Source organism: Oncorhynchus kisutch, linkage group LG22, assembly GCF_002021735.2.
Source record: "Oncorhynchus kisutch isolate 150728-3 linkage group LG22, Okis_V2, whole genome shotgun sequence".
Classification (NCBI taxonomy): Eukaryota; Metazoa; Chordata; class Actinopteri; order Salmoniformes; family Salmonidae; genus Oncorhynchus; species Oncorhynchus kisutch.
Genome location: NC_034195.2, coordinates 21038025 through 21052826, shown reverse-complemented (window position 1 = coordinate 21052826; position 14802 = coordinate 21038025). Strand labels below are relative to the sequence as shown.

The following is a 14802-nucleotide window of genomic DNA, read 5'->3' as shown; positions in this document are numbered from 1 at the left end:
TGTGACCTGACCATACAAATCTCTAGGCCCTAGTGATCATATAGTATGTGTGTGCGTACTCACTTTACTCAAGTGTGGCAGGGTGTTTAAGTATTGTATCATATGATGACTGTATGCATGGTGTTTGTGTTACAGATATCTGGTCGTTGGGGGTGATCCTGTACATGCTGGTGTGTGGACAGCCCCCTTTCCAGGAGACCAATGACAGTGAGACGCTCACCATGATCATGGACTGTCACTACACCGTCCCAGCCCACGTCTCCTCAGACTGCAAAGAGTGAGTACCACCCATCACCTACAGAGATAGGCCCCCAGCTCTCTCTCTCACACATCCACGCATTGACCTTAACACAGTAAGAATATGTCATATGGTTTTATTATTCGGTCAGATACTGTGGTTATATGACAAAAATACACACAATAATCATGATTATCATGATTGTCAGCTCTCCGTGTTTATGAATACAATGCGCCAAATTGTCCTACCCCAACCTGTCCTACCTGCCCTAGCCTGCCCAGCCCCAGCCTACACTGCCCCAGCCTGACCGGCCCCAGCCTACACTGCCCCAGCCTACACTGCCCTAGCCTGCCCGGTCCCAGCCTACACTGCCCCAGCCTACACTGCTCCAGCCTACACTGCCCCAGCCTACACTGCCCTAGCCTGCCCGGCCCCAGCCTACACTGCCCCAGCCTACATTGCCCCAGCCTACACTGCCCCAGCCTACACTGCCCTAGATCATGCCCAGAAATGATAAACCAGTGTCTCCTATCGACCAAACTCTAAACCTCACACCTATCTGACAACCTTGTACAAACAGATCTCTAGACACAGTGTACCCTGTGATCATTGGCTGTTTTTGTCAATGGGGGCAAGCCAATCACTGAATAGGGAATACAATACTGAGTGTTGATTTGAGGGGGCAAGCCAACCAGTGGGTAGAATAAAGAGCTGACTAAAGGGAAAGTTCATGTCAGGCGTTATAGGAAATTGAGTGAGTTGGCCCATGCTGTATTGGATTGGCATGGGTGCGATCAATCCCTGCATACCTAGTCCATTCCATATCGGACCCCAGATCTGGTATATATTAAAGATCAATCTTGACAAAGCTGTATTTGTTTTAAAAGTTGTGTTAGCTGAGCCCCTTGGTACCAGTGCTATTTGTGGTTGAGACTGAAGAACACCCCTGCAGCCCATGAACCTCAGACCAGAGACCTGGCAGATATTGTGGTTCCGAAGCAGATGACTCTGCCTCAGACATCTGGATGACTGGCTCAAGAACAGTTCCAAACATAGAACATGGGCCACATGACCAGGGCCCTGATGAAAGCTCCTTTAATGGGAAGATGATTTCTTGCTAAACAGTTTAGTCCTGCGGGCAACAATCAACTGAACGAAAGCAGAGACCTCCTCTCCCCACCCTTCATCTCTTTCATTTTCTCTCTCGTTGCCCAGCTATTTATTTCTCTCTCCTCTGTTGCTCTCTCTCTCTCTCAAGCAACTCTTAATTTGTATTTAGTGCTTTACTCTACAGTAGTGTTGTGAGATATGCATGGGTCAGTTAGATGGTATGTAAATAATTAATTTCTATAAATATTTCAGTAGTTGTATGAATAGGATATACCAAACACCAACAGCATTATTGGAGGTTCAGAGAAGCATGGGTACTTGAACAGTATAGATGGATTTAAGGGCAAATAGAACATTTCTGATAAGTGCATACGCCGATTTGGTGATCCTGGTCTTACATGGTTAAACCACGTAAAGACACACCCGCACACACAGACAGACAAAACATTAGGAACACCTGATATAATAGAAGCACGGAACACCGTGCTTCTACACCTGCATTGCTTGCTGTTTGGGGTTTTAGGCTGGGTTTCTGTACAGCACTTTGAGATATCAGCTGATGTACGAAGGGCTATATAAATTGATTTGATTTGATTTAATATTGAGTTGCACCCCCTTTGCCTTCAGAACAGCCTAAATATTGTCAGGGCATGGACTACAAGGTGTCGAAAGCGTTCCACATGGATGCTGGCCCATGTTGACTCCAATGCTTCCCACAGTTATGTCAAGTTGGCTGGATGTCCTTTGGGTGGTGGACTATTCTTGATACAGACAGGAAACTGTTGAGTGTGGAAAAACCCAGCAGCATTGCAGTTCTTTACACACTCAAACCGGTGTGCCTGGCACCTACTACCATGGCACTCATACACAATCCATGCCCCATTTGTCTCACGGCTTTAAAATCCTTATTTAACCTGTCCCCTCCCCTTCATCTGCACTGATTGAAGTGGAATTAACAAGTGACATCAATAAGGGATCATAGCTTTCACCTGGATTCACCTGGCCAGTCATGTCATGGAAAGAGCTTAGTGTATACACATACACTAAGCTCCCGACTTGGGCTCCCGAGTTGGCTCAGTGGTCTAAGGCATTGCATCTCAGTGCTAGAGGCGTCACTACAGACCCTGGTTCAATTCCAGGCTATACCACAACCGGCCGTGATTGGGAGTCCCATAGGGTGGCACACAATTGGCCCAGTGTCGTTAAGGTTTGGCCGGGATAGGCCGTCATTGTAAATAAGAAGTTTAACTTAACTTGCCTAATTAAATAAATAAATACATGTGACACGGAGGGCGCAGTGGCACCCCCTGCTGGTAATTCAAATGAGCTTATAGAGGCCGCTCAGCCTTCCACTGCAGTGCAATAAAACAGTCGCATGAACAAATAGATGTCTGATGCAGACTATGCATACCTCTTTGCACACACACACATATAAGAGAGAAATACAAAGTCCCCATCCTGTCTCAGAGCCTGCATGATGATGCCAAGAGTCAGACTATGCCATGCTTCTCAGCAAATTATCTGCCTAGCCCTGCATGGGTGCACCTAAAGACTGTCTGAGGTCTGCAGGCACTCATAAATATTGATTAACTATGAGATGGACAGTTTGATCTCATTCCCTCTCCTATCACAGATATATGGGGTTATGTGCTTTGCCTGTCAATTACTGAATCAGTGTACATGAGAACTTCACTCACTTGTACCGGTGTTCCAAAAGGAGATATTTATATATAGTATCTGGTCCATAGAAGATTAATTCTCTCTCTCTCTCTCTCTCTCTCTCTCTCTCTCTCTCTCTCAGTCTGATCTCCCATATGCTGCAGAGGGATCCATCTAGCCGTGCCTCCCTGCAGGAGATCGAGAACCACCCCTGGCTACTAGGGGTCGACCCCTCGCCCGCGGGACACAGTGCCGCCCCCCTCACCTCCCACCGTAGCCTGTCCCCAGAGGAACACGAGGTCATCCTCCAGGCCATGACCAGTGGCAACATTGCAGACCGCGACGCCATCCAAGAGTGAGGACATCTCTACATCTCCCTCTCCTTCCCATATTCTCTCTCTCTCAATCTCTATCCTCTTCCTTTGTACCCTGCCACAGATCTGTAAGTTTTTCAAGCAAGGGAGCTTGGTGATATGCGTTATGGATGTAGTTGATTTTGATAGTTAATTATTTTATTTTAAGTGTATACCAATCATTGTGTTGCACCCAGGGCTCTAGAGGCAGACCGATACAACCACATCACAGCCACGTATTACCTGCTGGGGGAGCGCATCCTGAGAGACAAGCAGGAGCAGCCCAGCGAGATGCCCAAAGTCGACAGCGCATGGGCTGAGCCACCACAACTCCAGTAAGACCTATTCACGTCCCTGACAGTCACATTACATACTAGGCCACTAACGGATCATGAACACTACTAATGTCCCTGTCTCTTCTACAGGAGGCCACTGTCTGAGCCTCTGGATCTGGAGCAGAGGGGGCTCCATGGACTGCTGCCTGGCTGTCCCCGCCGAGGGGTGTCAGAGTCTGGGGACTTCCTGGCCCACAGGCCCCTTTTGCTCCAGCCACAGCCAAGTCGCACAGAGAGCCCCTTCCCTGAGTACAGTACAGGGCCCTGCCCGGGGCTCACCCTGCACCCCCCACCCCCTGATGAACCCCTGCAGGTCAAAAACCTGGGAGCCCTGCAGCTGATCTGTGAAGAGGATGAGGAAGAAGAAGAGGAGGAGGAAGAGGCAATCAAACCACATGTTGGACTTCATAATATTCAAGCACTGCCTCACATAGTAGGCTTGGTATCAACCACTGGGTCTACAGAACAGTCAAGTCCCATGCTCTCAGCTCCAGAGGCTCCACAGAGGCACCCAGTTAGAGTAGTGCCAGGTCAAGGAGAGGAAACAGGCCTGTTGGGCACCTCAGTGAAGGAAGCACTGGACACAAAGAGGGGGGAGGGGAACAGGGAACAGCAGGACAAGGTTTCCAGCCACAACAAAGATATGGAGTCTGACCAGGTGGCAGCCAGACAGGAACAGGGTACAGTGGAGGCTCTGACTCCACTGAAGCCCATGAAGCCCATGGAGGAAGAGGATATGTCATGTGACCCACTGAGGCTAGGTAGTCATGCGACTGCAGACCAGCCAATCAATGGTTTAGAAAACCTGATTCAGACAGTGGTAGATAATCAACTCACTCCGAAAGCTCATCCTCCATGCCTGTCTCGCCTAGGGCGGGTGCAGTGTTGTCGGGGGCAACGAGAGCCTCCTACCCCATACATCATGGAAGGGGAGGAAGACACTATGCTTGAAAACAACAACAACACCACAGAGTCCAAGCCTAAGCTCCTGGTGCAGGGTGGGGGTTCCACTCCAAGCGCTTCACCCCGCTCTCTGCCACGTAACCACTGTGTGGACCTGGGTCCTGACGGAGTGGAGACGACACGCAAGGTGGGTGGGCCTGGAGGAGAGTCTGAGGGGGAAATGCCGGAGGAGCTCCAGTTGGAGAGATCCCATATTGCACCACAGGGCCCTCTTGGGCTCAGAGAGGCGGGGACCGACCCTGCAGTCAGACTGGATCCTGGGAAGGGGAAGAACGTGAACTTGCGAGACCGCCTACTGCAGTTCCCCCTCTGTGAGAAGGCCTTGTCCTTCAACATCCAGCCCACCTCCAAGGAGAAACTCCTGCCCTTCGCCCAGTACAACTGCTGCCACGTGTTGTAGGTGGGGCCACCTGTAGCTTTACTTCCCTATAACTCGCACATCACTCACTCACTTTATAGCCTGGCCACGGGGCACAAACTAGGGGTCCTCAGGCCCCTCAAGACAGCCTCACACCAGGCCAGAGCCTGTCACCGATCCATCTAGTTCAACACAAAACACCAGAGCAGTCTGGGTCCTGCCTGAACTAGAAGTCTGCATCCTACCTGAACTAGAAGTCTGCAGCCGACCTGAACTGAACTATCTTACTGTGACCTCAGACATTTTGTAGACAATTCTTGTTAGATCTGTGTAGCCCTTACCTCGTTATACTTAGCATCTACTGCTGCTTCCTTTGTGAGAAAATAACTCAACTTCTTGTGCTGCCATGTACTGAAGTTTATTAACTGCTTTTTGTGTAGTCTTCTTAGACTATCACTATATAGTATATAGCTTTGTATTGATTGCTATTATAAAATCCCTTATATCGTAGCTCTTCATTTTGCACTAGCTTATCTCGAACTGAGCCCATTTCAGCGTATGGTATGTTGTCACTCTGAGGCCTGCTAGTACAGTGCTATAATTGTAATGTCTAGCATGAAGATGATGCATGCCGTAGAGGGGACAGCTATACTCCCTGCCTCAGCCGCCCGTCTACATTAGCTCAGCTAGCGGACTGATGAAAGGGTTGATGCTATTGACAATGTAGGTGGAAGCATGGTATCATTTAATGCTGGGGGTTGGATACGTCAGTGGTAATCTGAGAGGTGTAAGGTTTGGGACCTAAACTGACTAATGCAGGGAGAGCAAAATCTGTGAACAATTGTTGGACAGGGTTTAATACAAGAGACTTTTGAAAATGGATATGATATCGACTACGGAAATGCAGGTCTTCCAGATTGTTTGTGTGTATATGTACTTTATTTAAACATCTTTCGTCATTATTCTTACAAATGCTGTTGAACCCTTTTATTTTGTCGGACAACAGTTTCTTTGTCGTAGGACATATCCACAGGTGCGTGATAATAACTATTCTTTTGTGGTATCTAAGTGTGACAGAATGAATCAGTCTCGAGAGTGATGACAGATACTGTACATTAAATCCCTGTATTTAAATCTGTATTATTTACCACATATGCCTCAGTGTACTCTGGGCCGTTAAACAAACAAACCGTGTCCCTGCATATTGTTGTTGGACTTGCCTGGGGATTTGTGTATATATGTATTCTGTCTGTCTATGGTTCTGAGAGTACACCTATACATACTATTAAGAGATACCACTTGATCAAATCAGAAATCCTAATCTAGATGCGAACTAGCTATTATGCAAAAAAGAAATGTTATAGAACGAGAGTCCTCAGAAAGCTGTGTTCTTTCTCATCAGTGGAATCCCCAGAGGACTGTATGAGAGCAGAATTAATGGCATACTTTTATCCCCCTCGTTGTGGAAGAGAAGAGTGTAGTGATGGACACAGAGCACTAACCTCAGCTGTCACACATTCATATGATATGGACACTTCAACCTCCCCTGTCTCCTTTCCTCTTCTGTCATTGGATGGGGGGGGGGGTCTCCATTCCACTCCGCCAACCAGCTGTCTCCTCCACACCTAGCCTGGAGTCACCTTACCTGGGAAGTGTCTGTCTGTCTGTCGGCCCATTGAACCTGATTTAAACTATGACTATAGGGCTGGATTCAATTTGTAGCGCAGAAGATCAGTGTTGTAGCACGGTTTAATTTGGAAGTAATTTTCGATTGAGCCGACATATGAAGTGTTTACCGCGGAAGCATTGCATTTAAAACGGCAATTTGTGATTGCTAGGTCCATTTTTTGACTTTTAAATTGGTGGTATACCCCCTCATTCTTGAAGAATATAACTTATAAATGCCTAATGAGCTTAGTTCAACTGTTGTACCCCATCACAATACATATTTTAACCTTTTACACCTCTTTGTTTGTAAACAAACATTGTATAGCCTCCAAACATGGTTAAAACTATCATTTTAATCTCAGAGCTGGTCAGTCCTTGCACCCATAGTTCAGTCTATGAATTTGAGAGCGCTTACATTTCTCCAGCCCCATCCCTCCTCTGTTTACCAAATCAGCGGTGGGGTGGCCTTTGTTGTTTGAACAGCAGATTTCACCTTTAAATTTCAATCACGCTATAACGCTGATTTTAGGCGCTACGGATTGAATCCAACTCTAGGTCTCAATGAGATTTATTTATTTTTGTATTTATTTATTAAAATGGATTAAACCAGAGATATGGTGTGTGATGTGATTTAATGGGGTATATGTACTATAGTAAGGATAAACCAATGTATAATTACTCCTCTGAAACGGCCATGGAACATTGTCTTTTTTTTAGCAGGTCAGATGAAAGTCCAAGTGGATTTCAGTACATTTTGACAAGAGCATACTGTACAAATAATTTTGATGGCAAAGTAAACTATACTAAATCAAGTACAACCATCAGCCTTGCTATCTACATTCATCCAACACTGCAATCTTCATTTTTAAAAGATACTGATAATACATATGTAATAGATAGGCCTACAAATATTCCAACAACAAGCTCATCAATCCAAATGTTTAAAATATAGTCAACTTCAAGTAGAAGTGCACAGATATTATGTGATATCAAGTACTCTCGTTGTGTTTGTGATGTGCCTATTATAAGTTAAGTGTACAATGTAACACTGATAATGGGAAATTACATGGAGCACACTGTGGGAACATTTTACAAAATGATATGCAACATGAAAAAAAAAGGATGCTAATGCTATATTAACACAATGAACTTAGCTCTTCTTCTTTGCGTTTCCCTTTAGTCCCTGGCCTTCTCTCTAGTATCTCCCATGACATGAGAGACCACTCTAGTTATGACTGAAGCAGTCCTCCAGAGGGAGATACTGACAGAGTTTCTTGGGGCGGAGAGCAGGCTCTCATGGCTCAGCTCCCAGACTTGTCTGTGGATCATCACCATCTTCGTCGTGGCAGCTGGTTCTAATGAGCCCCCAGGTCCAGAGTCTCCAGACCAACACTGGATGGGAAACACGAACACCCTCAGGGGTTCCACAGCCTTCAAAGCTTCTGCAGGAGTCAAAGGGAGATGTTTGTCATTGAGCTGATTGTTCCATAATATTCAGGGCTTTTCTGTATCATTAACGATTAAACTAAATCTGATCACTCTCAGCTGCTGCTCAAGACCTTGCAGAGAGTGGATCTCAATCTGTTCCCTCTTTATTCTCACCCAGTCTTGCTTGTCTTGGATCATAAAGGCTAGAATCATCTTGACCAGGATCTGGACAATATCATATTGATCAATTTGGGACAAAAGTGTGAAAATTGGCACACTTGTATAATTTTTCACGCTGAAGAAAACCTGATGAAATTACATTTCAATCAAAGCCCCGGTTCGACCTGTAGCGCCTCCTATAGGTCAATGGTGAAAATGCATTTACCTGTATTGATGTTTTGGGTCATGGCTTCCACTGTGTTGGGTCTATATAGCCCCAGGGGGCACTACATGCTTACACGGGGCTTTGCTGAAATGGCACTATATCAGGTTTTGTACAGTGTGAAAAATTATACAAGTGTGTCAATTTTCAAGCTTTTGTCCCAAATCGATCAATATGGCATTGTCCTGATATACAAGCGTTCCAATTTTCCCTCTTCTATACCAAACAGAACAATTTTTTTAACTATCTACTGGATTTATGCTGACAAACACTGTCAGTTGGGCAGACGATGAACAGTAACAACATACTGTACCTCCACCAGGATGGCTCCCCAAACCTAACTCCCCTCCCTCATACTGTACCTCCACCAGGATGGCTCCCCAAACCTAACTCCCCTCCCTCATACTGTACCTCCACCAGGATGGCTCCCCAAACCTAACTCCCCTCCCTCATACTGTACCTCCACCAGGATGGCTCCCCAAACCTAACTCCCCTCCCTCATACTGTACCTCCACCAGGATGGCTCCCCAAACCTAACTCCCCTCCCTCATACTGTACCTCCACCAGGATGGCTCCCCAAACCTAACTCCCCTCCCTCATACTGTACCTCTACCAGGATGGCTCCCCAAACCTAACTCCCCTCCCTCATACGGTACCTCTACCAGGATGGCTCCCCAAACCTAACTCCTCTCCCTCATACTGTACCTCGACCAGGATGTCTCCCCAAACCTAACTCCCCTCCCTCACACTGTACCTCCACCAGGATGGCTCCCCAAACCTAACTCCCCTCCCTCATACTGTACCTCTACCAGGATGGCTCCACAAACCTAACTCCCCTCCCTCATAATGTACCTCCACCAGGATGGCTCCCCAAACCTAACTCCCCTCCCTCATACTGTACCTCGACCAGGATGGTGAAGAGTATGATGTTCTTGCCGCTGATCCCTCCCCCCAGACAGAACTGCCTAACCCGAGGAGGCAGCAGCCAGCAGTTAGACATGACTGAGACAAAGCCCAGAACCTCAAACGCTGTCTGAAACATACACATAGGCATACAGTAATAGGCATACAGTAATATGGTTACAGGTACATACAAGGACAGGAGCAAATACAGATATGTGGTTTATCTGTAAAAAACTTGTATGGAGATGACACTGTTGTGTTTGCTATTGCCCCCACAGCTGACCAGCCTCTGTCAGAGCTTCAATCTGCCTTTATTGCCCTGCAGAAAGCCTTTGTTGAACTGAAATACAGTGGTAAGAAAAAGAAAATTGGTCATCAAATTTTTCACAACAATAGACAAACATAGTGTACTTAAACTAATAACACATAAATTATTGTGTTTTTCTTGTCTATATTGAATACATAATTTAAACATTCACAGTGCAGGTTGGAAAAAGTATGTGAACCCCTAGGCTAATGACTTCTCTTAAAGCTAATTGGAGTCAGGAGTCAGCTAACCTGGAGTCCAATCAATGAGAAAAGATTGGAGATGTTGGTTAGAGCTGCCCTGCCCTATAAAAACACTCACAAAATTTGAGTTTGCTATTCACAAGAAGCATTGCCTGATGTGAACCCTGCCTCAAACAAAAGAGAGCTCAGAAGACCTAAGATTAAGAATTGTTGACTTGCATAAAGTTGGAAAGGGTTACAGAAGTATCTCTTAAAACCTTGATGTGCATCGGTCCACAGTGCAAGAGCACAGAGCAGAATGCTCAATGAGGCTGAGAAGAATCCTAGAGTGTCAGCTAAAAACTTACAGAAATCTCTGGAACATGCTAACATCTCTGTTGAAGAATCTACGATATGTAAATCACTAAACAAGAAGGGTGTTCATGGGAGGATACCACAGACAATGCCACTGCTGTCCAAATAAAACTATGCTGCACGTCTGAAATTCGCAATAGTGCACCTTGATTGTTCCACAGTGCTACTGGCAAAATATTCTGTAGACAGACGAAACTACAGTTGAGTTGTTTGGTAGAAACACACAACACTATGTGTGGAGAAAAAAAGGCACAGCACACTAACATCAAAACCTCACCCCAACTGTAAAGTATGGTGGAGGGAGCATTATGGTTTGGGGCTGCTTGGCTGCCTCATGGCCTGGACAGCTTGCTATCATCGACAGAAAAATGAATTACCAAGTTTATCAAGACATTTTGCAGGAGGCTATCTGTCCACCAATTGAAGCGCAACAGAAGCTGGGTGATGCAACAGGACTACCACCCAAAACACAGAACTAAATCAACATCAGAATGGCTTCAACAGAAGAAAATTACCCCTTCTGGAGTGGCCCAGTCAGAGTCCTGACCTCAACCCAATTGAGATGCTGTGGCATCACCTCAAGAGAGCAGTTCACACCAGACATCCCAAGAATATTGCTGAACTGAAACGGTTTTGTAAAGAGGACTGGTCAAAAATTCCTCCTGACCGTTGTGCAGGTCTGAGCCACAACTACAGAAAACATTTGCTTGAGGTCATTGCTGCCAAAGTAGGGTCAACCAGTTATTAAAACCAAGGGTTCACATACTTTCCCCACCCTGATCTGTGAATGTTTGGTGTGTTCAATAAAGACATGAAAATGTGTAATTGTTTGTGTGTTATTAGTTTAAGCAGACTGTGTTTGTGTCACGACTTCCACCGAAGTTGGCGCTACCGATCCCTTTTTCGTTTGTCTGTTGGTTTTGTCTTATTAGTTTCACCTGTGTCTATTTTAGTTTAATTAGCTTCCCTATATGTAGTAGGTTGTCCCGCCCTTGTTTTGTGCGGGATTGTTTTTTGTTACTCTGTTGGATGTGGTTTTCATGTGTGTATTCTCCGGACTGTTTGGTCCTGTGTTTGGGCTGGTCTGTTCTATGCTGGTGTGACCGTTTGTTGGCCTGAGAATAAATCACGATATATACTGAACCCTGCTCTCTGCGCCTGATTCCAACCCACCACTCCTAGTATCCCGTGACAGTTTGTCTATTGTTGTGAACTAGATGAAGATCCGATCAAATTTTATGATCAATTTATGCAGAAATCCAGGTATATGCCAAAGGGTCACATACTTTTTCTTGCCACTGTAGGTACTTAATGCAAGTAAAACCAAGTATACTGTATGTCATTTTCCAAATCACGTAAAAATATATCTGATGATTTATGCATACGTACTTTCGATAGTGCCCTCATTGATCGTGTCCCACCAGCTAAATCTATGATGTTAAATTGCCTATTTACTCTGTCCCATTTGACTGTGTAATCCACTGTCTCATCAGCCCAGCCAGGCAATTTATAAACTTGATATCCACTATAAAAAGCATCTAGACATTATCTCACATTTCTTTTAGACTAACATTTAGTTTTCAACAGCGGAGATTTGTATAAACCTTGATGTCTGGCTATTCGACATTTGCAACATTGTTTCAATATTCAAATTCGATCTCCAGCTGTCGGGACGAGATAGACAGGCAGGCAGCTTTTCTCAGCCAGTCGTAATCATGAATCAGCTGGTATCATTTTTATGGATATATACAAAGAAAGGTGAATTGAAAAAAAGTCAAACGAAACAAAGTGCAGCTAGTTTGCAATCTGTACAGCTTAATTTTGAAGTGATTGTGTTAGCTGTGTTGTTGGCTAGCTCCTCTGAACAACAGTGTCCTGACGAGTGAGCACATTTCCTATGCCATCGAGGCACGAAATCGCGCCTCATTAGCTCATTGTTATGGGTGTATCCAAATAAATGTCACTAGAAAACAGCTTAAACAAACGCAAATGCAGCTACTTTGCTGTTATTCTGCACTTTTTGACATTACTGTAAGTTAGCCATCAGTAGTTGGCTAGCTAGCAAGCAAGGGATAAGAATGTTGCCAACCATAATGGCAATAGGACATTTAGAACAAATGTCCATAGATACAGATCAAATAGACTGAAGGACTCGGTCGTGTCTCTGGCAAACAAACCGATAGAACGACCGACCAGCTGGCTTGGGTAGCAACCCTACATTTGTGTTGGTAGTATATCTTGCAGAAGGATGGAATAGGGATGAATAAATTTATCAAGATAATGTTTTTCATTTCAGTTATTATTTGAATATGTTGATAAGCCGGCCTTCGACTTTATCTCGGGCCTAACAACACCCGTGCCAATATATCCTCCAAACACGTGCTTCTCTGGCATTATCACTTACATATTTTATCACAGAACTGGCAAATCATGTTTAACCAACTCTCTGAACAAAATGTCTGACCTTTGTCCCGTCAAAGTGAAGGTTCATGTCCATTCTAGTATTCTAATTCCTAATTCTAGGATGCTGAACACAGCCTGTAACATGTGACCGCTGACAGGGTCCGTCATCTTCCTCCCCCTCCATCACCCCTCCCCGCCTGCTCCGTCACCACTCCACCACCTGAACAACCTCCAGCAGAAGAAAGGTCAGGACCAGGCCTAGGAAGCCAGGACTCAGGTGTAGAAGTCTCAAAAACTGAAGTAAAACGGTAAGGTGCCTTCAAAATAAGACTGGATTGCGTCTTCACATGAAGAGAGAGATCCTTAGTAGGGCAAAGGAGTAAATGTGTGTGTGTGTTTGTGTTTACTGCATGTTGTTGTTGTTGTTTAGGGACAGGCTGTCTCCATATCGGCTTCCTAAAGTACCATCTGATGTCATTCAGTCTCTGCTGTTCATGCCGAGGGAAGGTGTACTTTATCACTCACAAATGCAGATCACAGAGAGTGAGAGAAGACAAGATAGAACACTGAAATGATCAGTCAGAGGTGGTGCTCTGCTATGCTGCAGAACAGATTAGCTAAGCAAGATCATGACAGAGAGGACAGAAAATGCTGAGGTAAACAGAATACAGTACAAACAGTACGTCGGTGTCATATGAAGCTTTACCACTTGCTCTGTAATATGAGTAGTATTTAGATTTTAACAACACATTTCTTACATACATTTATGAATATTGAAAAATATAAACATGAATATTGAACATATAAAACATTTCTATACATTGTTGAACATACCTCTACAGGCGAATCAGCTAAATCAGATTTGGTTAATACTTAATAGTACTGAGTTGGAACGAAACAAACAATTGAACAACAATTGAAACAATTGAACAACAGTCAGACCTCTGCCCTGGTGCTGATCCTAGCTAACCTGACCTCTCACCTCCGTCTCGCTCGGATGCCTCGATCAGGGAGATGAGCCACCTCTTGGTAACAGGTTGGACGTTCTTTGACAGCTGGATGAGGACCAGGGACTCCATCCACTCAGAAACACAACAGGGACAGCTGACCTGAGTCCAGGAGGCCAACCTAGGAGGGCAGCAGCAGATCGATATAGCATCAACAGAAACCAGGGGCCAGGCCGTTTGAAATACAGACTTGTTTGTGCTTGGCTCCAAGTGCTTCACCACAGTGTCGAGAACTAACCGCAGAGAGCAACGACTGTGTGGTTGCAGTATCTGAGCAGACAAGCGACTTCCTCTAGGCTCTGCCTCTGAATACAGAGATACAACATGTAACAACAAGGCTGAGAGAAAGAAAGTGAAAGCTATAGGTTCATGGTTCCACCTTTCACCAGGGGGAGGCAGAGACCGTCCTAGTGACATTAACGTCACTTAGGTGTGTCCTATTTACTCATTATGATTTCCCTGTTAAAAGAGGTGTGTTTTCCGTTGTATTTTGCAGAAGCTTGAATTGTTTACTGTGTGTGTTCGTTTCCTGTGTGAGTTTTTGAGACTTACTGTTTGTTGTTTTTTAAGTGTACTGTGATCCTGCGGCTACCATTTCTCAGTACAGTATTATGTTTATCCTTAACTATTGATTCCTCGTCTGATCTCTTCTCTGCACCTGAGTCCAACCTCACCACGTCACAGCAAGCTTCTGTCTCAACATGGACCCAGCGGAGATCACCCAGATCCAGAATGCTATAACCCACCAAGGAGCACTGCTGGGGCGGCAGCAAGAACAACTCTCCGGGCACTTACCGATTCCCTCCAACCATGACCCAACCCCAACCCAGGAGGAGCCAATGCCCAACTCTCATCACCCCAGTGCTACAGGCATTACCGTACTTCCTCCAGGGAACCTGCACCAGGAACCCAAGATCCTAGCCCCCAAGCGGTATGACGGCCACTCGGGTTACTCTGTCCGAGCTATAGTCCTCCTCGTTCCACACCGATCGGGCCATGATCGCCTACATCAGGTATTCCCAAACTGGGGTACGCTTACCCCCAGGGTTAGGTTAAATGTGATTCACATTTTTAAAAACAGTTTTACAAAAATACAAAAATAATAATTCAAATTTTCAAACAGTCCTTTAG

At 45.2% G+C, this 14802-nt stretch overlaps 1 protein-coding gene and 1 long non-coding RNA gene across 3 annotated transcripts in view; one reads left to right on the top strand and one right to left on the bottom strand.

The window, feature by feature from the left end:
• The window catches only part of snrkb (SNF related kinase b), a 36395-nt gene extending 29100 nt beyond the window's left edge, over positions 1-7295 (top strand). For both annotated transcript variants that reach the window (XM_020456252.2, XM_031801374.1), the window contains exons 3-6: positions 136-277; positions 3150-3362; positions 3558-3695; positions 3786-7295. In XM_020456252.2, the coding sequence (XP_020311841.1) occupies positions 136-277; positions 3150-3362; positions 3558-3695; positions 3786-5058 (1766 nt within the window). In that variant the 3' untranslated portion in view covers positions 5059-7295. The remainder of the gene's footprint in view (positions 1-135; positions 278-3149; positions 3363-3557; positions 3696-3785) is intronic.
• A 2-nt stretch (positions 7296-7297) lies between these two features.
• On the bottom strand, positions 7298-13959 carry LOC109867229 (uncharacterized). Its single transcript, XR_002251782.2, has 3 exons — positions 13647-13959; positions 9396-9527; positions 7298-8126 (listed from the first exon to the last, which is right to left on the bottom strand). It is a non-coding gene; the product is annotated as an uncharacterized LOC109867229 (long non-coding RNA).
• Positions 13960-14802: the final 843 nt, after the last annotated feature.